We start from the raw sequence: 27,125 nt of genomic DNA on the forward strand, positions 1-27,125 counted from the left end.
GGTTGGGAGGCTTCAAAACATGGCAGGCTGCCAGCAAAGAGTAAGCAGGAGGGAGAGCTTCTCAGCTCTGCCTTGGGCCTGGCCACTCCCCGCTGCTGCCGCCGCCTCCTTCCTGGGGAAAGAGGGGCAGGAGCGCGGGCCGGCTTTGAGGCCCAGGAGGAATGCTCTTGGCCCTGGGCGCCCGCCTCCTTCGAGGGGAAAAGGCCTGCTCAGCAGCTTGGAGGGCGAGCGGGCCACACTCGCCCAGGATCAGCGCCAGGAAGGTGAGAGGACGAGGGAGGAAAAAGGGCCTGCGAGGGGTCCATCCGGCGCTTCTTTGGGCCTCACAAACAAGACGCTGAGCACTGGGAGGCCACAAGGTTTCTTCTGATCCTTACGTTGTCTGAGCATGTGGAGAGTGCGCCTTAAAGTTTCTGAGCGTGTGCCAGATGCGCCTAATGCATAGCTGAAGGCTTAGAGTATGTGTGGAGTATGCCTTGCCCACCTTTGGAGGTTTCTGAACATGTGTAAAGTACGCTGGGCTATTTGAAGACTGCTATGCGGAATGTGCCTTGCCCACGGCTGAAGGTTTCTGAGCATGTGCAGAGTGTGCCCTGCTCTTATTCGAAGGCCCCTGAGTATGCGCAGGGCTCCTTGCTTATGGCTGAAGGCCTCTCTATGCTTGCACAGAGTGTGCTTTGCTTCTAGCAGAAGGCCTCTGAGCTTGTGCAGTTTGCCTTGCTCGTGACTGACTGTTTCTAAGCATGTGCAGAGTGCACCTGGCTGGTATTTGAAGGCCTCTATGCAGAGTGTGCCTTGCTCACGGCTGAAGGTTTCTGAGCATGTGCAGAGTGTGCCCACTTCTTCTTGAGGGCCCCTGAGCATGCACAGTGCTCCTTGTTCATGGCTGTGGATCCCCAGATGTTTTTGCCTTCAACTCCCAGTAATCCTAACAGCTGGTAAAGTGGCTGGGATTTCTGGGAGTTGTAGGACAAACACCTGGGGACCCACAGGTTGAAAACCACTGTTCTAGCAGAAGGCCCCTGAGCATGTGCAGAGTGTGCCTTACTCCTGACTGAAGGATTCTGGGAAGTGCTGTGTGCTCTGCTTGTATTTTAAGTCCCTGAGCATGTGCAGTACACCTTGCTCTTATGTGAAGGTCTCTCTATGCATTGTTGAAGGACTCTGAGCATGTGTTGTGTGTCTTTTTCATAGCTGAAGCATATGCATAATGTGCATTGCTCAGGGCTAGAGGTCTCTGAGCATGTGCAGAGCATATCTTGTTTGTGTCTGAAGGCTCTGAGTATGTGTGGAGGGCATGTCACTCATGGTAGAAGATCTCTGGGCAAGGTGCAAGGTGGCTGAAGGCCTCCGAGCAAATGCAGAGTGCATCTTTTGGCTGAATGTCTCTGAACATGTGCAGAGTGCACCTTGCTCATGGCTGAAGAGACTGTGGAATATGACTCACCCATGGCTTTTTTTATTTCATGTCAAAAGCATTGCATAAAATAAGTTTAAAACTGATAAAATAAGGTTAAAGGCCTCTGAGCATGTACAGAGTGCAACTTGCCGCTGTTTGAAGGTCTCTGAGCATATGCAGTGAAGTTTGTCCCTTTGAGCATGTGCAGAGTGTGCCTCGCTCATGGCTGAATGAGTCAAGTCCAAGGCAATTATCCCACTGAGTTTTAGCATATGAACCCATTTCTTCATGCCATCACCTTTTATGGCTCTTTCTTATTATCTTTGTGTCAGTTAAAGTTTTGTCAAATGTGTATTGAAAGAAAATATTGTTCTATGACTTTATATTCAGTGTTGATTTATCCACTATGTCTAAAAGTATGATGTATGTGTCTGTGCTTTTTTATTTTTCTACATAGATCATGACCAAGCACAAAAATGCCAAGCGAATTGAAGGACTTGATAGCAATGTGTGGTAAGTAATAATGAAAATTAATAGTGACAATATGGGCTCATTTTAAAAAGATTCGGATATATGCATTTAATCCATTCTACCAGTGACCACATACATTGTTTCCAAAAGCTACCAGATACGTCTGAACAAATTTTACAGGAATTGCAAAAACTGTGCTGAAGATGTGTATTCTTTTGCTATAAAATGCAATTTTCCAAGCCCTGTGCCAAAGCAATTGGATACATTTTGGGGTCAAACCTTTACTGGGCAATTTCCAGAGTCATTTGCTATCTGCAGGTTGAACACCCCTTATCTGGAATTCTGAAATCCTCCAAAATACATCATTGTCCACATGGACATCTGACATAACAACACTTTTGCCTTTTTGATGGTTCAGTGTCCATAAACTATAGTTCATGCACAAAATTATTAAAAAGATTGTATATTAAATTGCTTTCAGGCTATGTGTAATAAGATGTATATGAAACATATGACTATATATATTTGGATCTCATCTCTAAGATACCTCATTATGTATGTATATGCAAATACAAGTATTCCAAAAACAAAAAAAGCCCAAACACTTCTGATCCCAAACATTTTTGGATAAGGGATATTCAACCTAGCTGGAATTTCTGGGAGCTGAAGTCCAAAACATCTGGAGGAGCACAATTTAAGGAACTCTGCTCTAGTTTCATGCTAAATCAGCAGATGATTTAGCATGGAACTAGAGCAGCGTTCCTTAAATTGTGCTCCTCCAGATGTTTTGGACTTCAGCTCCCAGAAATTCCAGCCAGATTACCAACTGGATTAGAACTCCTACATTAGGAATTGTGGGAGCTGAAGTCCGAAATATCTGGAGGAGCACAGTTTGAGAACCACTCATCTGGAGTATTATTCCTTGTAATTCTGTATGAAGTATTACTTCCGTAATTCCTTCCTTTCATAGGGTGGAATTTACAGAACTAGCTGCAGATCCTTCCATAGTGAATCTTGGACAAGGCCTCCCAGATATATCTCCTCCTGACTATGTGAAGGAAGGATTAGCAAAAGCATCCTCAGTGGACATGCTGAACCAGTACACACGTGGCTTTGTAAGTACACTCTCTGGGAGGTTGCTTTGAATCTGTTTTGTAGCCAAACTGTTTATTAAACTCCCATGCTGGTAGGTCAGTCCCCTCCAAGTATGTTGTGTTGGTCACCAGGGTTCTGTGTTCAAAGTTTGATCCAGGTTCGTCATTGATGGGGTTCAGAGTGCTCTGGATACAGGTGAACTATAACTCCTTATTAGGGTGGGTCAGTTCCCCAAATGCAGAGGCGGCCGTAGGTAATTTTCAACAGTAAGCAAACAATATTTTGCCCCCCCCCCCCCAACCAATCACTGATATATATTTTCTGTTTATCGTGGGAGTTCTGTGTGCCATATTTGGTTCAATTCCATCATTGGTGGAGTTCAGAATGCTCTTTGATTGTAGGTGAACTATACATCCCAGTAACTACAACTCGCATATGTCAAGGTCTATTTTCCCCCAAGAGCGGCTCAAGAGCGCCCTTGGGCAAAATCAACTATACTGCAAATGCTTACTTTGCGTAATGGGTTGAGCCGCCCCTGCCCAAACCCATCTAGTATGTTCTGTTGATCATGGGGGTTTTGTGTCCCAAGTTTGGTCCAGGCCCATGTGGTACAGATCCATCATTGGTTGCTCTCTGGTGAACTATAACTCCTATAACTCAAGGTCAGTTCTCCCCAAACCTCTTGTTAGGTTGCAGATCAGTTCCTGTTTGCTGTGTGCCATAGGAAAGGGTTGAGGGAAAGGCAGTGGGCAGGATAATGCAAATTCCACACCAGTGGAGAGAGAGAAAGGAACCCTGGGATGTCCACACTGGAAGAAAAACAGGAGGAAAAACAGAACATCTAGGATGAAATTGTCCCAGAATGAAAGCTTTCCTTGGGTGGTGGGCAGTATGGTGTTTGGGGTGGACATTGGCAGGGGTTGGGAGACATGTTCATTCCACCCACGAAAACCTGAAATGTCCTTAGAGGGAGTGCTTTGAGTGGCTCCTAAGCATTGTGGGTTAAAGCTGTTTTTTATTTTATTACATTTATTATTTTACTCCATTTATTGTTATTATTACGTTTATTATTTTGCTCTATTTATTGTTATTATTACATTTATTATTTTACTCTATTATTATTTTTCTTACATTTATTATTTTACTCTCTTTATTATTATCGGAAGGGTGCGTAAGCACATTTACATTGAAGAAGGTTAGAATAATGGTTTAATCAGAGGTGGACAGTCTTATCCTAAATTATGGTTTTATGTAAATATTCAAAAACATTTAACCTACTGATGCCTCAATTAATGTAATTTTATTGGTATCTATTTTTATTTTGAAATTTACCAGTAGCTACTGCATTTCCCACCCTCGGCTTATACTCGAGTCAATACATGTTCGGTTTTTTTGTAGTTAAAATAGGTGCCTCTGCTTAGATACAGGTTGGCGTATATTCAAGTATATATGGAGTAATCATAACTATGAATTTGAAACCTGTAAAAGTAGAGGCATGACTATTACATTTATGAAAATAGAAGTATTCCAAAATCCAAAAAATTATAATAGGGATAATCAACCTATACATATTTCATTATGTGTTTGTATTGATGGTCTTGAAATGACATATTTTAATGACTTGTGACCATTGTGCACAGGGACATTCATTGTTGGTGAAAGCCTTGTCTCAAGTGTATGAAAAAGTCTGTGGAAGAAAGATTGACCCCTTCACGGACATCCTGGTAACAGTAGGAGCGTATGGTTCTCTTTTTAGTGCAATTCAAGGACTCATCGAAGTAGATGATGAAGTAAGTATTATGGTGTATCCCAAAATGCACACAACTGTTGAATGTGTTAACCATCTATTAATTTTATTGCAAATACATATTAACCTTGAGGTTCTTTCCAAGTGCTAGGAGTAAATGCTTGTAAAAGATGATAAAAAAGGCCTCAACTCTATAATTAACTATTACAATTTTTTATTGTGCTCTGAAGGTCAAAAACAAGGCCATTTTCTTTAAAATCAGCCATATTTCTAACATTGTTTTTTCCAGTTGTTTACTATTAGTTTTCAGCTCACTAAATCTTTTTCCTTGATTGTGTCAGATAGTGATGGAAAAATCCAAGCTATCTGGTTATTTGGGCAGAAATAATTGCTCGGGCCTGGACACTTGAAATGTTTTTTTTTAAACTTTAGTCTCAATCCTTTTTGTGAGATTATTTCTGTTAGAATCACAGACACCTTAAAGGGCCAGACTCAAAAGTGACTTCAATACAGAGTTTATATAAACAAAGGAAAAAGGACGCAGAGGCACTTAAATGTAGTGCCACTGGTCAAAACTCAAGAAACAACCAGTCCTGGTTCAAAAAGGTTTACAGGAATATAATCCGGATTAGTTGGATAAAAGAAACGAATCAAACAAAGCATTCTGAGGTCAAACAAAAAGGCACAGTACACAACTGGTTAACAAAAGGAGGAGCTGCAGGAAGTGAAGCGTCGTCAGCCGAACTCCAGGGTCAAAGCGGGAGAAATCCAAAACAGCGCAGGTCCAGAGTCCATAGAAGCAGCGTCTTAGCTAAGCCGATCCAGGTTCAGGAAGAGAGAAGTCCACACTCACGAGAAGCCAATCTGAGTCAATAACAAGCAAACGATCAAGAGATTCAAAGTGCAGATCCCAAACCAACACCGAACGCGAAACTGGCAACAGCAAGTCACACAGCACCCAAAACACGAACGTACTCTAACACCTTGATTTCTGTAAGGACCCCTCATCCCTGAACCCACTTTTATTTACAAACGACTCCTCATCTGTAGGCGCTGTAAATATGTCCCAGATCCTCTTTCTCTGTTGCTCATCATCAGATTCCTGCTCCCGAGTAATCCCTTTCCCCCTTCTGGCACCCATACTCATTGACCCATCACCCCCAGAGAATCCCTCAAACGACTCCTCATCTGTAGGCGCTGTAAGTATGTCCCGGATCCTCTTTCTTTGTTGCTCATCATCAGATTCCTGCTGCCGAATAACCCTTTTTTCCCTTCTGGCACTCATACCACTGTTTGTAATGTTACTCACAAGCTCTACTACAACATTTTCAGTCTGTAAACAAGACACATCTTCCTGTAATTCATGTAATATTGATAACTTTATCCATATTAAGGATGGGATAAGTTCTAAAGCAAAACAAAACCACCTTGTTTAGGATAAAATTGGTTATGAAATAGTGTTATGTTTCTTTCTTACTCCTTCAGTATTTATGGAACGAGCACAGTTCTGGTCTCATTATAAATATTTTCTTTTCTTTTTTTTAGCATACAGAATGCAGTTGTTTGCATTCATACTTATATCAATTTACAAAAAAATATATAATAACTATAGACCTGCTCTGTCCTTATCATCAGGGGACTCAATTTTCACTTCTTGTACCCTATTATCATTAAATCCCCTTCCATACTTTTACAGTATCCCACAAATAAATTCCAATACCTCTCAAAAGAATTCTGAGATCTATCCCTTAATAAATATGTTAATTTATCAATTTCTGTTACTTTCAATACTTATTTAAAGCCAGTGTTCACTTGGTCTATCAACACTTTTATAATATTTATTGTAAACTATTTGTGCTGCTGTCATCATATTAGGTTTCCATGTGCTATTTTTTAATGTAATTATTATTATGATTATTATTATAATCATAATATAATACACTTTATTTATAACCTGCTACCATCTCCCCAAAGGGGACTCGGTGCGACTAACATGAGGCCAAGCCCAAAATAATACAACATAATAAACACACAGTAACAAAATACATCATAACAAAATATAAAATAACAAAATCAACAATATTAAACAGCATATTAAAACTAGACACGGAGGGCGGGCCAAATGTGTGAGGTAAAATGTTAAAAAAGTTAAAACCCTGGGTGAGAATCTTCCTCAAAAATCCCAAGTAAAAAAACCCCTGGTTTTAATTCTAATTCAGCTTTTAATTTTTTATATGAAATCTAATCATCACCCAACATTTATGAATTTATACTTAATTGTATTTAGAATGATTACAGAGTACAGAAATAAACTGTTTATTTAAGTTATTTTTATCTAGGTTAGAGGGAATAATAATGCCATGTAGAGTTATAAACCTTTAAGTTAGAAGTCATTTTAAATTTTTTTGTTTTGTTTGTTTGGTATATGCTTTATTATTGTGTATGGTTTGGTTTTTGTTTTGTTTATATCAGTTATTTCTTTGAATCAATAAAGTTTATTGAAATAAAGAATAGGGCTGCGTTGCTGTGAATTTTCCGGGCTGTATGGCCATTTTCCAGAAGCATTCTCTTCTGATGTTTCACTCTCTTCTATGGCAGGCATCCTCATAGGTTGTGAGGTCTGTTGGAAACTAGGCAAGTGGGGTTTATATATCTGTGGAATGTCCAGGGTGGGATAAAGAACTCTTGTCTGTTGGAGGCAAGTATGAATGTTGCAATTGGCCAACTTGATTAGCATTGAATAGCCTTGCAGATTCAAAGCCTGACTGCTTCCTGCCTGGAGGAATCCTTTGTTGGGAGCAGGCCCGTAGCCAGGATTTTGATTCGAGAGGGGTGGGCTGAGTTTGATTCGGGGGGGGGGGGGGGCTGAGTCTGAGTGAAAGAGGGTCTACCCTAGCAAACCTTTTGTATCGTTACCCCAATACCCCCATGCATATGGGATATATTGAGTATGGTGATCAGATCATGTTATGAATAAACGTAACAGTTTAAATAATGTACCAGTAAGGCCTTCTCGTGGACCACCATGAGAATTTCGGGACGGGGGGGACTGAAGTCCCTCAAGCCCTCCCCCTCCGGCTACATGACTGGTTGGGAGGTGTTAACTGGTCCTCATTGCGTCCCTGCTTTTTGGGTGTTGATCTTTATTTATTGTCCTGATTTTGGTTTTTTTTTTTTAATATCAATATCCAGATTTTGTTCATTTTCATGGTTTCCTCCATTCTGTTGTAATTGTCCACATGGCCAATTCAGTACTAATCAAGGTGGCCAGCTGCAACATTCACACTTGCCTCAAATGGATTAGAGTTCTTTCTCCCACCCTGGACATTATTCTACAGATATATAAACCTCACTTGCCTAGTTTCCAACAGACCTCACAACATCTGAGGTTGCCTGCTATAGATGTGGGAGAAACATCGGGAGAGAATGCTTCTGGAATATGACCATAGAGTCCGGAAAACTCACAGCAACCCAGTGATTCTGACCATGAAAGCGTTTGACAATACAAAGAATAGGATTGTTGTCCTCTGATCTCTTTGATTTACTGCACCATTTCCCACCTTCTCTCATATTTTCCTTACATTAAAAACTATCAGTTGATTTAGTGTTCAATAGTGAGTCCTAGAACATTTAGTATTTAAAATACTCTCTATACTTGCTGGCTCAGCCAGTGCAGCTCTGAGTGCTGTGTGCTTTCCTTGATACATTCAATTTTTATTGTATCAGATCGACTATAGTTTATGTCTTTGAAAAAAAGGCGTATGGATCACTTAAAAAAATTCTTATCCAGATAAAATTTCTTATATGTCCGAACGGATCTCCCCCTACGTCTCCACCTTGGAGTCTAAGATCTCCTGGGGAGGCCCTGCTCTCGACCCCGCCTCTATCACAAGTGAGATTGATGGGGACGAGGAGCAGGGGTTCTCAGTGGTGGCCCCTCACCTGTGGAATTCACTCCCCGGGGAAATTAGATCAGCGACATCCCTCCTTTCCTTCAGGAAAGAATTGAAAACATGGATTTGGGACCAGGCATTCGGACAATCTGGCCGATAAAGAAAGGACTTTGACGATGGACAGGAATTGACTAAGTGGAATGGAATTATGGAACTCTGAAAGACGAACGCTGAGCATGAGATTAGTTTTATTGATCGTGTTATATACCGAATGTTTTAACTGTGATAATTGTTTTAACTGCTATTTTGTACGTATGTGTATTTTGTGTAGGCATCGAATTGTGCCTTTTTTGTAAGCCGCCCTGAGTCCCCCCTCGGGGGTTGAGAAGGGTGGGGTAGAAGTACTCGAAATAAATAAATAAATAAATAAATAAATCCATCTAGTTTCCTTATATTTTAGGTGATAATAATAGAACCTTTCTATGACTGCTATGAACCCATGGTGAAGATGGCTGGAGGAAGACCCGTTTTTATACCATTGAGACATGTGAGTGTGTTTTTAATACTATAGCATTCAGATTGTTTAGGGAGAAAAATTAAAAAAGATTAAACTCTTTTTATTTAGAGTGCTGTAATATTTCTTTCATTTTGTTGTTTGGATCTGGATTTGAAAAGAGTAAAGGTTTCCCCTGACATTAAGTCTAGTCGTGTCTGACTCTGGGAGGTAGTGCTCATCTCCATTTCTAAGCCAAAGAGCCGGCATTGTCCTTAGACACCTCCAAGGTTTGGTGGCCAGCATGACTTCATGGAGTGCCGTTACCTTCCTGCCAGAGTGGTATCTATTGATCTATTCAAATTTGCATATTTTCAAACTGTATTTTGCTACTGTGTGTTTACTATGTTGTATTATTTTGGGCTTGGCCTCATGTTAGCCGCACCAAGTCCCCTTTGGGGAGATGGTAGTGGGTTATAAATAAAGTGTATTATTATTATTATTATTATTATTATTATTATTATTATTATTGACAGAAGCTGGGGCTAACAGTTGGCTCTCACCCTGCTCCCCAGATTTGAACCGCCACCAGGGGGCTACCAGGGGATCTAGCATCTACACACAGAAAGTTTCCATGGCTTTGTCATTGGGAAATAAGCAATTCCACACATGTTTGTGTTCATTTTGTTAGCATTGAGAATAAACAGTTTACTGTTACATTCTTATAACATTATATGTCTTTGAAGCAATGGAGCATAAAAATAATATATTTCAGCTAACCAATATTTATATTTTTATATCCTAGAAATCTGCAGCAGCAGATGTTGCATCTAGTGCTGATTGGGTTTTGGATCCTGCCGAACTTGCAAGTAAATTCAGTTCTAAGACCAAAGCTATTATACTGAATACTCCTCACAATCCTATAGGAAAGGTGAGACTCCAGCTTCTCAGTCTGTCAGTTGAGTGGAATAAAATCGCTGGCTTAGAATATATTTATCAATATGCCATTTCCTTGTGCTTTCTTCAAGGTCTATACAAAAGAAGAGCTCCAAATAATTGCTGATCTCTGTATTAAACATGACACCCTGTGCATCAGCGATGAGGTCTATGAGTGGATGGTATACACTGGCAACAAACACATCAAAATAGGTACTGTATAACTTGAAATTGCACATTATGTTTCTGATGTAATTGCTTATTTGTATAATACATATGTTACAAAAAGCCTTTTTGCTAATGATTGGAAAAAATGTTTGTTACCTCCCAAATAAGTGTTAAATTGGATGATTTTGAATATACAGTATGACACCTGTATCTGTATGGGTTGGATGAATAAACCTCAGGAAGTATACATTCTAGATTCATTTTAGCATGTCATGGATTGGAAAAAAGAAAGCCCCAAATCACTTTCCTGTCCCCAGTTCCCTACCCCAGGGATAGGAATTGTGCAGTTTTCCAGATGTTGTTAAACTACAACCTCTCTCATTTTTTGCTGTTGTCTATGTTGGCTAGAGCTGCTTGGAGTTGTAATCCAGCAATATTAGAAGGACCGTATAGTTCCTGCGTCTCTGTACTAGCTTACCTCCATTGTAAGAAAATGTTCTTTGCTAAAAAGAACTGTTTCATTTTCATAAAGTATTTGAATTTTTAAAATAGTAGAATAGAAATGAGAGCCAGTTGTCAGGATTTGGAAATTACCTGATTGCAGAGTTAATACCTCTTGCCTAACCACCCATAAAAGAGTTAAGCCACTGTAATTAGGGTGTGGTGGTTCATGTAATGGGAGTAGTATATATCTTGTAGTTATACTGAATAAGTTTGACGAGGGATGTTGAGGGATGGATGTTGTTTTGGAGAATTGCTGATGTGAGTAGCAAGGAAGAAGAAGCTGTAAAGTTTGTATATTTTGTATATACAGTATATACTCAAGTATAAGACGACCTGAATATAAGCTGAGGTACCTAATTTTACCACAAAAAAACTGGGAAAACATATTGATTCGAGTATAAGCTGAGGGTGGGAAATGCAGCTGCTACTGGCAAATTTCAAAATAAAATAGATACCAATAAAATTACATTAATTGAGGCATCAGGTTAAATATTTGTGAATATTTGCATAAAATTGTAATTTAAGATAAGACTGTCCAGCTCTGATTAAACCATTCTACCCTTCTTCAGTGTAAATGTGCCTATGTATCCGTCCAATAATAATAGAATAAAAATAAATATAATAATAATAATAAATAGAGTAAAATAATAAATGTAATTATAACAATAATAGATTAAAATAATGTAAATGTAATCATAATAATAATAGAGTAAAATAATATATGTAATAATAATACATAGAAAGAAATAATAGATATAATAATAGAGTAAAATAAAGTAAATATAATAATAATAATAATAATAATAATAATAATAACTACTACTACTACTACTACAACTACAACAGAGTAAAATAATAAATAACCTTGACGCACGTATAAGCCAAGGGAGCTTCTTCAGCCTTAAAGAAGGGCTGAAAAACTCAGCTTATACTCAAGTAAACATGGTACTTTATGTACTGCTACAACAAAGAACAAAGAAAAACCTTCTGCTTGTGTGGGAAAGAACAAAAGTCTCTGTGTATTTTGTTGTTTGAGTAGAAGACCATTGCAACTGTGTTTTTGGATACCTGGTTGCTTAACTGGAACTAATTGTCACTTCCTCAAGAACAGCATGGAATAGTAGTATGGAATATGAGTCTGGAGACCAGGATTCAAATCTTTGTTCAGTCATGGCAACACACTGGATGTCCTTGGAGAGGTCACAGTCTCTCAGCCTCAGGAAGGCAATGGCAACCCGCCTCACCCCCTACCAAACCTAGAGATCCCTTTGTTCTGAGGACCAAATCTATTGGAATTCCCCAGTGTCAAGACCTTGCGTCTAACATCAACCAGACGCAGAGCCTTCACAGCAGTGGCACCATCACTCTGGAATACTCTGCCACCTGAAGTCCGTGCCTTGCGGAACTTACCAGCTTTCCGCAGGGCATGTAAGACATACCTGTTTCGACAGGCTTTTAATGTTTGATATTGTTGTTTTTAAATTGCTTTTAAATTTTGTTAGATTTTAGCCATTCTTGTAAGCCGCTCCGAACCCCAGGGGAGTGGCGGCATATAAATTCAAATAATAAATAAATAAATAAATAAAAAATAAACAACCCCCCCTCTGGACACATTTGCCAAGAAAATCCCAGTGACAGGTTCGCCTTACAGTCGTCATTAAATTGGAAACTAAGTGAAGGCATAGACATAATTCAGAAGCATAAGACTTACTTTATTAGAACATATTTCTTTAGACATCTTTAAATTTGCAGATTTCTTAATTCTATTCCTTTTAAAGGTTTGGCTTCAGGTAATTTGCTATTTAAATGTGCAGTTATGTATATGAATTGTTTGTTGAATATACATACACATGAACACTCAGGATGCCCGAAGAACCGTTGCAACAGACATTAGAGGAAACAAAAAAACCTTAGTTGTTTCATTGGCATCCTCGTTTTCTGATTCATGATTAATACATTCCTTATAGCTGAAAGGTGTTTTTATCGTGCAGCAAATAATGTGCACGGATGCTAGTGATAACCAGTTTTCTCATGAATGATTATCAGCCAGAAGTGTTTATTTGCTTGGATATTCTGGAACAGCTTTCTAATCTTTCATCTCACCTACAAACCATAAAACCTACATGCAGGTGACAGGTTTTTTTTATCAACTGACTTCCCCTCCAAGCCTTTCTTTTTCCAGCTTTAGTATAACTTGTATACAAAGGACACAGATTGATCCCTAGCAGCGGGTGTTGTATTAAACTTCACTAGTTCTATCAACCCAAGTGACACATCTCTCATGAAAAATGCAAAATGGATATCGCATCAATTTAGCGCATCTGGTAGTGGTACTTTAATGCTCATCTAATAGGAGTTGCCAGTGACATATCGTAAAATTCGCATGGTGTGTGTGCAATCACCTCGGCAGTTTTCTCTTGTGTAGAACACTTCATCACATCTCTTATCTGGTTTGTGCGAAATGGAGGCTTTGTGGGACTAATGATTAGAGTTCCTCTGACAGATTTAAAGTCTGGATATTGTAAGTGAGGACTCTCTTGACATCTCAACAAGGAAAGAGCCAATTTGGATCATATATATATGCGCATGTGTGAATATCACCTTCCTAATTAATGTGTTTGGATACAATAAAACATTCAGTCCCACTATAGTGTAATGAGATGAGTTTCTCACAGAGCAGTCCTCTTCTTCATTCTAAAGGTAATGCTAATATGCAGAAAATAGTTAATCTAATTCTGTTAATGAAATTGATTTTATTTTATGAGTATTATCCAACATAGCCTCCTGAAAATTGTGTTATTTAGATGTTTGCTTTGCCAATGTCTTATTTTTCTATAGATTTGCTAAATGATATTCGGCACTAACTAGGCTAAGAACTGTGCATTACAAGCAACATGGGAATACAGAGTATGTGTCTTCTGTTTTCTGTGTATGCATAGCAACATTTTAAATTAGGATCTCATTAGGCTGCATTCTTTCCAATATAAATGCTCATAAATGTGATGTGTGGCTGGCAAAATTCACGACATTATTATATTATAGCATGAGTAGGTGATATAACATAATCATGTCATGAATTTTGCCAGCACGAGTAGGTGCAAGGAGCCCCTGGTGGTGCAATGGGTTAAACCCTTGTGCTGGCAGGACTGCTGACTGAAAGGTTGGTGGTTCAAATCCAGGAAGCGGGGTGAGTTCCCATTTGTCAGCTCCAGCTTCTCATGCAGGGACATGAGGGAAGCCTCCCATAGGATGGTAAAACATCCTGGCTTCCCCTGGGCAATGTCCTTGCAGATGGCCAATTCTCTCACACTAGAAGCGATTTGCAGTTTCTTGAGTCACTCCTGACCCCCCCCCCCCCCAAAAAAAAAAAGCATCGGTAGGTGCTGCTACATATTTCTGGGGGACTGATTTTTAGTGATATCCCTGTGATTACCCTTATACTGGTACGATATTCTTGTGGATTTTGTTTCCTGCACCTCCATGTAGCAGTTACGAAAAAGGTTATCATTTCATATTCTTACTTTCAGATTAATATCTGTAACTCAGTACATATCGGATTGTTCTCCCAAAAGGAGATTGGTGTTCAACCTGAGCAATATGGAGCGGACGAAGTAATAGGAGAAATGCCACCCAAAATAATACCTGGCTACGCTAAATGAATACAAGTCTCCAGGGCCAGATGAACTACATCCAAGAGTATTGAAGAGCTAGCAGAAGTCATTTCAGAACCACTGGCAATATTTTTTTGAGAATTCTTGGAGAACAGGACAAGTCCCAGCAGACTGGAGGAGGGCAAATGTTGTCCCCATCTTCAAGGAGGGGAAAAAAGAGGACCCAAACAATTACTGTCCAATCAGCCTGACATCAATTCCAGGAAAGATTCTGGAGCAGATTGTTAAGGAGGCAATCTGCAATCACTTAGAAAGGAATGCCGTGATTACTAAAAGTCAGCATGGAAATTGTCACAAACAAGTCATGCAAGATGGATCTCTTTTTTCGATAGCGTTACAAGCTTGGTAGATGTAGATGCTGTGGATGTAGCATATTTTGATTTCAGTAAGCCCTTCAACAAGGTCCCCCATAACCTTCTAGTAAACAAATTAGTCAAATATGGGCTGGACAATACTACTATTAGGTGGATCTGTAATTGGTTAAGTGACCCAACCCAATACTTCGTCTTCATTCAAGTGACAAGTGGAGTTTTGCAAGGTTCAGTCCTGGGCCCAGTACTGTTCAACATTTTTATTAATGACTTAGATGAATCTTTAGGGGGCATGCTTATCAAGTTCGCAGATGATAACAAATTAGGAGGTATAGCTAATACTCTAGCAGGATCAGAATTAAAAATGATCTTAACAGATTAGAGTGCTGGGTCAAAACTCACACAAAGAATTTCAGCAAGGATAAATGTAAGATACAGTACTTAGACCGAAAAAATAAAATGCAAAGATCCAGAATGGGCGATGCCTATCTTGACAGCACTCCGTGTGATCTTGGAGTCTTAGTGGACAAGTTGAACATGAGCCAACAGTGTGATGCAGCAGTTTAAAAAGCCAATGGGATTTTGGGCTGCAACAAAAGGGGTATAGTGTTCAGCTTGAGAGAGGTCATGGTGTCTTTCTATTCTGCTCTGGTTAGACCTCAACTGAAATACTGTGTAATAGAGATGTGCGAAACTTGGGCGTTGTTTTGGGTTTCAGGCGAATTTGGCAATTTGTAGATACGAACCACCAAAATAAAACAGGGGAAGCCATCCAAAACAGAACAAATGGACTCGGAGTGATGGGTTCAAATTACAGGAAAGGAGATTCCAACTGAACATTAGGAAGAACTTCCTGACTGTAAGAGCTGTTCAGCAGTGGAACTCTCTGCCTTGGAGTGTTGTGGAGGCTCCTTCTTTGGAGGCTTTCAAACAGAGGCTGGATGAACATCTGTCGGGTACTTTCTGCTTTTCCTTCATTACAGGGGGTTGGACTATTCTATGATCCAAAAAGATGACTGTTTTCATCTTTCTTGAAGTCAGATTCTCATTAACTATGAGATGCTAAAATGTGGATAGTGGTGTTTGGCTCTGATTCTACTCTGGGTTTTAATCCAAACTCATAGTGCTAAAATATTCTCTGTCTACTTTCTTGAGTAGCTCTTTCAGACCCTATGTACACTGCCATATGATCCAGTTTCTGAATCCAGATTATCTGCTTTGAACTGGATTATATGGAAGTGTAGACGTATGTAATATAATCCAGTTCAAAGCAGATAATCTGGCTTCTGAAACTGGGTTATGTGGCAGTGTAAAAGGAGCCCCAGAGCAGATGCACTTTCCCATTGAAGTGAATGTGTAAGGTGTTACCAAAATCTCCATAAATACTAAATGTGTTTGACTGTAAGCAAGAAAGCTTCATACTGACATGTATGTTAAAGTTTATAAAATATACGCAATTAACTCTAGGATTTTTTTTAACGAACAGCGACTTTACCTGGCATGTGGGACAGAACAGTAACTATAGGAAGTGCTGGGAAAACATACAGTGCCACTGGCTGGAAGGTAAAGAGACAACAGTAAGAGACAACATGTATGCAGTGGTGATTATGTCACTTGCAAATTGTAACACTTGAAAACTGTTATATACAATATACATAATATATTGAAAAACATCAATTTAGAAGACTATATACTTTTAAATTTTTTAATAAAGGTAAAGGTTTCCCCTGTTATTAAATCTAATTGTGTCTGACTCTGTGGGGTGGAGCTCATCTCCATTTCTAAGCCAAAAAGCTGGCATTGTCCATAGACACCTCCAAGATCACGTGGCTAGCATGAATGCATGGAAGGCCATTAACCTTCCTGCAGAAGGCATGTTTTTGCATGTTTTTGAACTGCTGGGTTGGCAGAAGCTGGGCCTAACAGCGGGAGCTCACCCCACTCCCTGGATTTGAACTGCCAACCTTTTGGTCAGCAAGTTCAGCAGCTCAGTGGTTTAATCCGTTGTGCCACTTTAAAAACCAAGGGAGGAGTTCTCAGATATTGTTTTTGTAATTGTTTTAAAATGTTTTTGCCTTTAAATTCACCCAGCACCCTCTATAAAGTTTCTGCCCCCCATTGGACCAGGAGAACTCTTTTTAAAAAAAATCAAGAAGGAACTTTTAAAATGGCACAGGCAGGTTTAAAATATGGCTGAAATGGCCCCATGCCTAGAGAGGGCATTTAGGGACAAAATGTTGGTTTGTTTTTCAGAGAAGAGGTGTGTCCCTCTAAGATACTTTGTGGGGCAAATACAGCTTCCTAGATTCCAACAGTTGCCACTCCTGTTTCAAACAGTCAGTAGTATGTTTAAATATTGACTTGTTCAGCTCTAGCGAATAATTAGAAGGGCACACAGAAGGGCACACAGGAAACATTTTGTAAGTTGGAGAAAGACTTGTTCCTCTTCCTCCTCCTCCCTCTCCTTGCCTGTCAGTAGTCCATAAATGACTGGTGGGTATGAGCAAGAAAATATTTCTGTATTTAGTAACTTAAGTAAACTTACCTACTATGTTGAAGTAGCATACTCATAGCATTAGTTTAAGATATTGGCCAAAGTTTATATGATTATTAGACTTTGCCACAGTGTCCACACTCTGGTTACATTGAGAGTAGATTACTGCAATGTGCTCTACGTGGGGTTGCCTTTGAAGACGGCCCTTAAGTTTCAATTAGTCCAACGGGTGGCAGCCAGATCCCTAACTGGGGTGGCATACAGGGAGCATACTACTCCTCTGTTATGTCAGCTCCACTGGCTGCCAGTCTGCTACCAAGCCCAATTCAAAGTGCTGGTGTTGGCCTATAAATCTCCAAACCAGTGTTTCTCAATCTGTGGGTCCCCAGATGTTTTGGCCTACAACTCCCAGAAATCCCAGCCAGTTTACCAGCTGTTAGGATTTCTGAGAGTTAAAGGCCAAAACATCTGGGAACCCACAGGTTGAGAACCACTGCCCTAAATGGTTCTCGTTCAACTTACCTGTCTGAACGCATCTCCTTCTATGAGTGTACAAGAGCTTTAAGATCGCCTGAGGAGGCCCTTTTCTCCGTCTCAACCTTTCGCAAGTCCGATTGGTTGAGACAAGAGACATGGCCTTCTCAGTGGTGTCCCCTCAGCCGTTGAACTCCCTCTCCAGTGACATCAGGTAGTCCCCATCTCTCCTGGTTTTTAGGGGGGGAAAACTTAAGACCTGGTGTTTGGTGAATAGGAAACGACGGGATGAGACTTATTTAAGCTGACAGAATCAGCTTAAATAATGGACTATAGATTTTGGAAAATTATTATGGATATGAGATCATGGCTTGGTATTTTATATGGTTTTTAATATGTTTGAATGATTGATATGTGTTTAATTGCATATCTGTTTGGATTGTTTTATATTTTGATGAGATGTGTTTTATTGTTTACCTGTGTGACATTTAATTTTTGCTGGATTTGTAAGCCACCTTGAGTCCCCTCTGGAGTTGAGAAAGGCAGGGTAGAAATGAAGTAAATAAATAAATATATTTATTTCATTTTCTACACTTTTATTTTTATGTTTTAAATAAATAACCAAATACTTACAATAATTTGTATCTTTTTGTTTAAGCTTGGCTGGTCTATTGGCCCTCAACATCTGATAAAGCATTTGCAAGTTGTTCATCAAAATACACTCTATACATGTGCAACTCCATTACAGGTAAGTACGGGTGCATACAAAGGAAATGGACCATTTTGTAAAGAACCTGATATAATCTATTCCAGTGGTTCTCAACGTGTGGGTCCCCAGATGTTTTGGCCTTCAACTCCCAGAAATCTTAACAGCTGGTAAATTGGCCGGGATTTCTGGGAATTGAAGGCCAAAACACCTGGAGGCCCACAGGTTGAGAACTACTGATCTAGGCGGTATTAGAAATTGGTTAGTGAGGGGCGTTTTAGTGCGAACTGAATGGACCAACTGGAAGCTGACACTTTAGTGTCAGTAACATGGAGATTTTTTCATAAGAAAACTGACCAAACACATAAAAGCAAGGAGTTGGGGTGGAGTAGAGTTTTTCAATACAGGCAATCCCTTAGATACAAACATACAACTTACATATGACTCTTAATGACAAATGGGGGTGAAGCTAATGTTAGAACCTAGTAAATTGTTGAGGCTTGTGTTTTCTTTGAAAGTGAACTCTTATTGAGGAGAGCTGTGTGGAGCGACATAGTTCATGAAGAAACAGTTGAAGTTTATAATGTTTAATATACAAACTCTCCAAATGTTTTTGAAGTATTTTAACTCTCAAAAGAAATGTGCCTGTATCATTAAATGCATGAAGTTATAAGTAAACAAATATTGTTATTCTAAAAGATGTCAAAAAAATCAAGGAATACATCTCTCAAAGTCTGCCACCTCTAATGGGTAGCGATCCTAAGAGGCCGTGATCCATCTATTATCCCCAATAAAGGTGGGCCTTTATGAGGCATAGTTAATGCCTACTTCTTTTTGCTAACTATTTCGATGTGGTTTTCTTTTCTTTTATAATTTGATTTCTTAGGAGGCTCTCGCACAAGCCCTTTTGATAGACTTGAAACGCATGGATGATCCAGAGTGTCACTTCTACTCATTGCCCAGAGAGCTGGAAGGCAAACGGAACCGAATGGCCCAAATGCTCTTGGAAGTTGGGCTGAAACCTGTTGTTCCAGAGGGAGGCTATTTCATGATTGTTGATGTATCTTCACTAAGTTAGTGACCTTTTAATCTATGACGGGAACATGGAGAAGATATATTCCAGAAATATAGCCAGTATTGTGAAGCAGTAGATGAGAAAGTACAAATAGTGATGATTTCAGGATTTAAGTAAATTTTCATTATATGAGACAAGGGTAAAAGAGGCAGACTTAAGTTGTGGATTCCATTTTTTTGGATTAGCCTTTTCATTTATTATAATTTCTAGCTCAGCCTTTCAGTACAGCTTTGGCACAGTCCTGAAAGAAAAAAACACAATGTTTATCTGAAATGCTTGGGACCAGAATTGTTTTGGGTTTTGCTTTCACAAGGCCCTTGCGAAAAAGGCAAACTTAATAGACACTTTCCTGGCTATCCATATACTTATTTATTTATTTATTTCCAACATTTGTCCCCCTTCCTTCTCAACCCCCGAAGGGGAACTCAGGGCAGCTTACAATGGCAACAATTTGATGCCAACACATACAGAATACATACACAATATATCACAACATTGCACATTAAATAAAACCATAATAAGTTTTCAAATAAGTTGAAATCCATTTAAAAAACATTATTAACAACCATTTAGTTAAATCCAATCCAATTCAGCGTCCCAAGACTTTGTCAGAGCCTGTCCATTGCCAGTTCACATAAACATTGCAATTGCCATCAAGCCTGCTTTCCACCATTTTAGAAAAGTTGCCTTCATAGTTGGGAAGGGAGGAAAAGTCCAAGTGGATGAGAGCACTGCCAGCAGCAGCCAAGCAAAATGCCCCTTTTTAGTGCAGATGGATGCGGACTTTTCCCTCCTTACTAGCTACAATGGCTATGGCAAATGAGTGAAATTTGACTCAATCCACTTGGACTTTCTCCTCCCTTCCCAGCCACAAGTATCACTTTCCTAAAAGGGTGGAAAGTGTGCTGGCATTAGGAGAAGTATCTGAGACATCTGGGACCTTCTATGAGCAGAGCTGCAGGAACTGGAATCCTTCTAGACTTTTCTCTTTCCTCCATCGGTTGGAACAAGGACTTCTTGAAGAAAACCTGAGCTAGCAATGGACGTGTAATTCACCCTCTTTCCCCAAAGATGATAATTGGCAGCTGATGGCAAAATGTTTGGGGTTTTAGTGTTTTCTGGTTTCCAAATAAGAGAGGCTCAGTCTGTACAAGATATTACAGTTGTTCTCATACTGATGGTTTGCTTTCCTACACTGTTCCCTGAGGCCTTCAAACCTCTTTATTCAGAAATATCCATACTTTTTAGTCATTCTGATCAAAACATTTTAATTTTGGTTATTTCATTTAAAGATGTGGATCTATCTGACATGGAGAAAGATAAACCTTATGACTATAAATTTGTGAAATGGATGATGAAATCCAAGGTAAGTCTTTGTTGTTGCTCTATCTTCCTTCTCTTTTGCTAAAACTAGTGCAATTAATTGCAATACTATGTGAGATTGTAAAAAGGTTGTCTTCTGTTGTTCTTGCACAACTCTTCTCTTATCTCTTTGAAAACAGAAGTCCTGGTGTTTGTCTGGTATTTGCCTGAACTTGCCAATTGTCTCTGGGTTAGATACAGCTACAATGTAAAGAGCAATCGTCTCCTTTCCTTCTTGGCTAGGAGAATAGAATTGGGAACTACTGCTTTAAATGTCTATAAATATACTGATTTACGGTGCAGTTCTGTTCAGTCTACACAAGATTACCTCCCTGATGAAGTATGCATACTGCAAGTGTGTGAAAACATAATGAGTATGTATGAGGTGAGCAGGTAATCATGTTTTGTCATTTCAGAAACTGTCAGCTATTCCTCTGACTTCATTTTGTGGCCCAGCAACAAAAGAACAGTTTGAGAAATACATACGCTTTTGCTTCATCAAAGTAAGTTCTGCAGCCAGAACTTTAGAAATGTTTAAATGCATTTTACAGTTCTGTCTGTTAATCCTTGACACAATAATAATATTGGTTGAGGGATTTGGGGAACTGTAGTTTAAAAGATAACATGCTGATCTGTTTTGATATTGGAAACTGAGCGTTCCAATATTAAAATATTTTAATATTGATTTTAATAATAATTTATTGTGGTCAAATTATTTTTCAATCTATTTTCATCATTTCCCCTAAATGATTAAAGACCAGAAATATGGGTAATAGTTAGGGTGCTTTTAATCATTCTAAATTGAGTACCTTGATTTTGAGTGACATAATGTAATTATAGAGCTGTACTATAGACAGTGATCACAAGGTTCTTCTAGTTCACATGGCTCCTGGTGCCTCAAATAGTAATTTGTCAAACTTTAAAAAAAAGGAAATCTTCAGATAAATCGTCCTCGATAGGCGTCTAGTCCCTGTTTAAAAACCTCCAACAGAAGAGAGTTCACATTTTCCAGCTAGTTTGTTCTACAATTGCAATGCTTGCCATTAGGATATCATTATGTGAAATTACTCTCATTATGTTCTTCCGATATTTCAGTTAAATCAATTAAAATAACACGTTTCCCCATTCCTCAGGTGGATGATTTGGCAAGCAAAAGAGGGGGAAAATATAGGGTTGGCATGAGGACAGATGAGTTTGGTTCATAGAATCACAGTTTAAAAGAACCTTAAGGGACCCTTCCAGTTCAACCTTCTGTCAATGAAGAAATCCAAAGGAAAACAATTCAGTGAATTGATAATCTCTATTTAAAAACCTTCAAAGTTGTAGTTGTTCTCATCCCTCCATTTCTCTCTCTGTGTGAAGCAGTATATCTCCAGCAGTATCTATGGAGTCTTGCAGGCGTAAATCATTGCAAGGGATTTTCTTCCCCGTAAGTGTTATGTGGGGATATTTGTTGTTGTTTATTCGTTTAGCCGCTTCCGACTCTTTGTGACCTCATGGACCAGCCCACGCCAGAGCTCCCTGTCAGCTGTGGTCACACCCAGCTCCTTCAAGGTCAAGCCTGTCACTTCAAGGATACCATCCATCCATCTTGCCCTTGGTCAGCCCCTCTTCCTTTTTCCTTCCATTTTCTCCAGCATCATTGTCTTCTCTAGGAAGGCAGGGTCCTGTCCTTTGTTCCACATATCAGTCCTATTTAGACGGTTTCAACAAAATGCACACACAATATTGCTACTGGGTTTGAAGTATTGCTGTATGCTGTTCGCCAATGATCTTGCTTGATACGATGAGATAGTATAAACCACACTTTTTTTGCTATTGCCCATGAAAAGGGGATTGTGGGAGTTAGAGCATAAGATAAGAAAAAGCTCTGTTTAAGACTGAGGGTTTAGCTGCAATGTACATTTCACAAACACATAAGTATGAGCACTTCCTGCTAAAAGTACTTCAGATTTTAATTATAAGGTTCAACAGTTATATGTGTTGTTGCTTACCTTTACATATTTGGGTATTTTAATGGACATCGCTAGGTATTTTAATAGCTGGGTATTTTAATTGACAAGCAGAATGTTACATCTGTTGCTGCCAAACTGCAGCAACAGATTTAACATTACTTTCCAGTTGTACAATCAGGAAGTTACAAACAAGATAGATTCTACAGGTTTGTTCTTAAGTTGAATTTGTATGTAAGTTGGAACAGGGACATTTTTAAGTGTAACTCCAGCCATATAAATATATATAGCTAGCTAGCTAGCTAGCTAGCTAGACACACACACACATACATATACATATACCACATACATATACACATATATACACACACACCCTTTGGATAGCATAGGGAAGGGTTAACACCCCAGTGGTGTTTGTTTTGCTTTCTGTGTCCCTGTTCACAAGATTTGACCTCACTTTTTGTCCTTGTGAGAATTGGATTTTGAAAAATGTGGCTTGTTGTGGAAACAAGGATTGGTGAGAAAGCTTCAGTGGAAACACCTTTTCCCATGATAACTCTTTCAGGTGTGAATTACCCTTCCTAGTGGGAGATTTCTTTCACTTCCTGTTGTCTCACCCCTGTTCTTAACTATGCATTATTTATAAGTTGAATGTTTGTAACTTGGGAACTGCCTATTTATTTGAAATGTTGTAATATTAAAATTAAGTTAGAGAATATTTATTTCACTCTTCCTTATTCTCTGGGATTGGAAAAAGAGGTGTTCTTCTTTGTTGACCTGAGTCATGGTTTTGGGAATCTTGTAAAGCTAAGAAGTGTCAGCCATGATTAATACTTAGACGGGAGAGCACCAAAAAGTATAGGATGTTTTAGGCTATATTTCAGAAGAATGAACAAGCAAAACCACCTCTGAGTATTCCTTGCCTAAGAAAGCTATTAAACTCATGGGGTCACTAAAGGTGGACAGGTGACTTAAAGGTACACACAGAGCTTAGATTCACTTTCTTCTAAATTCAGATAAGGAAGTACAAACTCAATCTGGATCGTGGATGTGAGAGATGTAAACCACCTGCCCCTTTGCCAGTTTTTATTTCAATTTTTTTCCTCTTGCAACAGTTGAGGTTCTTTTTTGCCATTTTAACCCCTTGCACTCTTGAGTAGGAAGGCAGGGGCCCTGCATTATGGTCCCGCTCTTGTTTGGGGCTGTGCAGATCTTATTTGCCTAAGAAAGCCTGGTAAAATCTATGGGACCGTCATAGGTCAATAAGTGACATTAAAGTGCACGCAAACACATATACACAAAATGATCGTGATGATCACTTTATTAGATCTGCTGTTCTGGTCAGTTTTTCTGGTTTTTTTTGGATTTGACATATTCATGTGTTATGTTTCCTTGCATTTCTATGAGCAGAGAGATTGTTATGCTCTAACATAACAACCAGTTTGAAAAATAACTCCCCCAGTGTTCTCCCCTGTCTTAAATTAATAATTGCTTTGTTTTTTTCTTGTTGCCAGAAAGACAGCACACTGGATGCAGCAGAAGTTATCCTGAAGAACTGGAGAAAACATTAACTTTGGAGTTAATGTTTTATGTCATTCACAAATGCATACAGTGGTACATTGAAAACGGTTTTGGCATTTCAAGCAAAGCAGTTTTTAAGAATTGCACTGTGCTGCCATCTGGTGGATATTTAAGTAGAGCTTAGGTTTTGTACATAGTCCTTTCTTTACACACCTCTGGTCCTCATGTGTGCTAATAAACACTTATATAAGCCTTGGTGGTTTGAAAGCCTTGGTGGTAGATGTTTAAGACAGATTGTCATTCAACTGGGCATGGTCATTTACAGGCCAGATTAGGATAGTATTACTATAGTTCATTGATTCCCAAACCCTGGTCCTCCAAGTGTTTTGCACTAAATATCCCATAATCTCATGACTATTTTATTTATTTACTTACTTCAAGGGCTTCTTCTCAGCCCTTAGGCGACTCAGAGTGGTTAACAACAATAGTTTCAGAATACACAATACAAAACCATTAGACATTTAAAAGCCATAACATCACAATTAATTAAACATCAACATCAATACATCAATATAATAATCCATCAGTTCTCATCAATAGAATCACCGTGACTCAAGAGATTTCCCTGCACAATAAATCTGGCGTAGTGGCGGGAGATGCTATCGACCTTTCCAAGGTCCTCTACCTTCTTAAACTGGCCGTGGTTTGCTCGCCACTGCAGAATAAGCAGAGCCCTCTTCTCTCCGATGTAATAAAGGTGCATGAGGTCTTCCTTGGAGCCAGTATTGAAGATGGTCAAGAGGTTCTGTTTTCCTTGATCCACCTGGTCATTCCATTCGTTCACCTCCTGCTCAGATGGATCCTTAGTTTGGGCAGCAGCAGCCAAAGCCTTCCTTGTTCTTCTGATCTTCCGTGACATGTCAAAGATAAAGCTTTCCTCATCCTCCGACTCAGCTGCCTCCACTGGTGTCCCTTTGCCTTCCTGGAGAGGCGGCACAGTTGCTTTTTCCTGCAGTCCATGATGTTTTCCTTGCAGAATTCTCGCCTCCACATCAGTGCAGTCGGATCCTGTGGCCTCCTCTGGAGGGACCGGGCTCAAGAGAGGAGACGGGCTCCTCTGGCGACCTGCTGTGGGGGATTCTGGTTTTCGGGTCTGGATCTCCATGAACTGGGCGGCACTGGTTTGACCTATGGAACTTGTTCTCCAGCTCCAGCTGCAAGTTGCGCATCTTCAATAAGTCAATCTGATATTGAAGTGTTCTGTTTTCTCTCTTCAAGATGGGCTTGCTGCAAATGAATGTATGATAATATTCAAACCTTTGAGTAAGTTCAGTAAATAGCACAACAACATTCTGAGCAGCTAATGCAGTTATAAGTCAGTATATTTTGAGCAGGTGTTGCACAGAATTGTGGTAGAAATATATACAAAAACTAATCATGCCAAAGGCCTTGTAGCTAGAATAAATAAGAGATTCTATGGACAGTGATTTTGCATAGATGATACTGATTTTGGAGGGAAATGGCTTGGAGATCAGTATGATTCCTTGAGTGTGGGCTTGTCATTTCCCCATGATAACTACATTTTCTCACTGGGTAGCTGGATATGTTACTGTCCCTTCAATTTTTGCATTTTTATTTTACAAAAATGGTCCTCAAGTATCTACTCAGTAATGTCAATTTTATAACATGTAAAGTTGACTTGATTGAACAAATCATTAAATTTGAAACTCCGTCATAATTTTTACACAAAGAGCTGTTTTCATTTGTCTTATACACTGAAGAGAGTCTGGGCTTGTCATTTCCCCATGATCAGTAGATTTTCTCACTGAGTCATGGCAGTTCAAGTGGTGTCGTATTTATTTATTGTGTCAGAAGCGAATTGAGTTATAATGTATAGAAGACCACAAAGTTTAAAACTTGGCATTATACTAAATTTCCTTTGACCAGAAGCTGGCCACTTCGAGTGGGTCTGGTGTCACTGTAAGAAGGTCCTCCATTGTGCATGTGGCAGGGCTCAGACTGCATTGTAATAGGTGGTCTGTGGTTTGCTCTTCTCCACACTCGCATGTCATGGACTCCACTTTGTAGACCAGTTTCTTAAGATTGGCTCTGCATCTCGTGGTGCCAGAGTGCAATCTGTTCAGCATCTTTCAAGTCGCCCAGTCTTCTGTGTGCCCAGGAGGGAGTTTGACAAGTGGTGTCAAATTACATTAAAGAGGTAATCCCACTGAACATGTCAAGTGTTTGAAAGAGTAGATTACCATACAGCTGAGAGATACTCTGTTTTGAAATTAAATGGATGATTTTCTTGCCTCCATCACACACTAGCAAACTATCTGTTTTATTCAGGAGTTCTCAGTTGATTTGCCATCACATTGTATAGAGTGGATCCCGTTCACTGTCCCCTGTTTTCTTGGTGAAAAGGAACACTTCCTCTAATGGGACTATGATTTTTATTCCTGGGTTATAAATGTAATTTCCTAATTGGTTCCACGGTGGCGCAGCAGGTTAAACTGCTAAGCTGCAGAACTTGCTGACTAGAAGATCGGTGGTTCAAATCCGCAGGACAGCATCTACGGACAACGCTGGTTCTTTGGGTTAGAAATTGAGATGAACACCCCCCCCCCCCCCAGAGTCAGACACGACTAGATTTAATGTTAGGGGAAACCTTTACATTTACCTCTATCATAAACACATGGGAAAATATGATTAAACTGCAAAAACTTAGTCTTTGCAAGGACATCCTGCTATAGCACATTTGGCTCTAGTTTCTCAATGATTGAACATCATGTAGAGTCTCCGCCAATTTAACATAGTTTTTGGAGCACAACAAAAGTAAGGACTACACAATTA

At 39.4% G+C, this 27,125-nt stretch overlaps 2 protein-coding genes across 2 annotated transcripts in view; one reads left to right on the top strand and one right to left on the bottom strand.

Annotated features, from left to right (window-relative positions):
- LRRC8B (leucine rich repeat containing 8 VRAC subunit B) overlaps window positions 1-27,125 on the bottom strand; it is a 345,263-nt gene that overhangs the window by 46,830 nt on the left and 271,308 nt on the right. The gene's annotated exons all lie outside the window — the stretch shown is intronic.
- On the top strand, window positions 82-26,022 carry KYAT3 (kynurenine aminotransferase 3). The gene is made up of 13 exons (XM_060773890.2): window positions 82-263; window positions 1,857-1,912; window positions 2,841-2,985; window positions 4,606-4,755; window positions 9,066-9,152; window positions 9,904-10,029; window positions 10,127-10,247; window positions 16,175-16,251; window positions 18,315-18,404; window positions 19,249-19,435; window positions 20,730-20,803; window positions 21,216-21,302; window positions 24,266-26,022. The coding sequence occupies exons 1-13, from the start codon at window positions 162-164 to the stop codon at window positions 24,320-24,322; spliced, it is 1,359 nt and encodes a 452-aa protein (XP_060629873.2). The 5' UTR covers window positions 82-161; the 3' UTR covers window positions 24,323-26,022.

Source organism: Anolis sagrei, chromosome 4, assembly GCF_037176765.1.
Source record: "Anolis sagrei isolate rAnoSag1 chromosome 4, rAnoSag1.mat, whole genome shotgun sequence".
Classification (NCBI taxonomy): Eukaryota; Metazoa; Chordata; class Lepidosauria; order Squamata; family Dactyloidae; genus Anolis; species Anolis sagrei.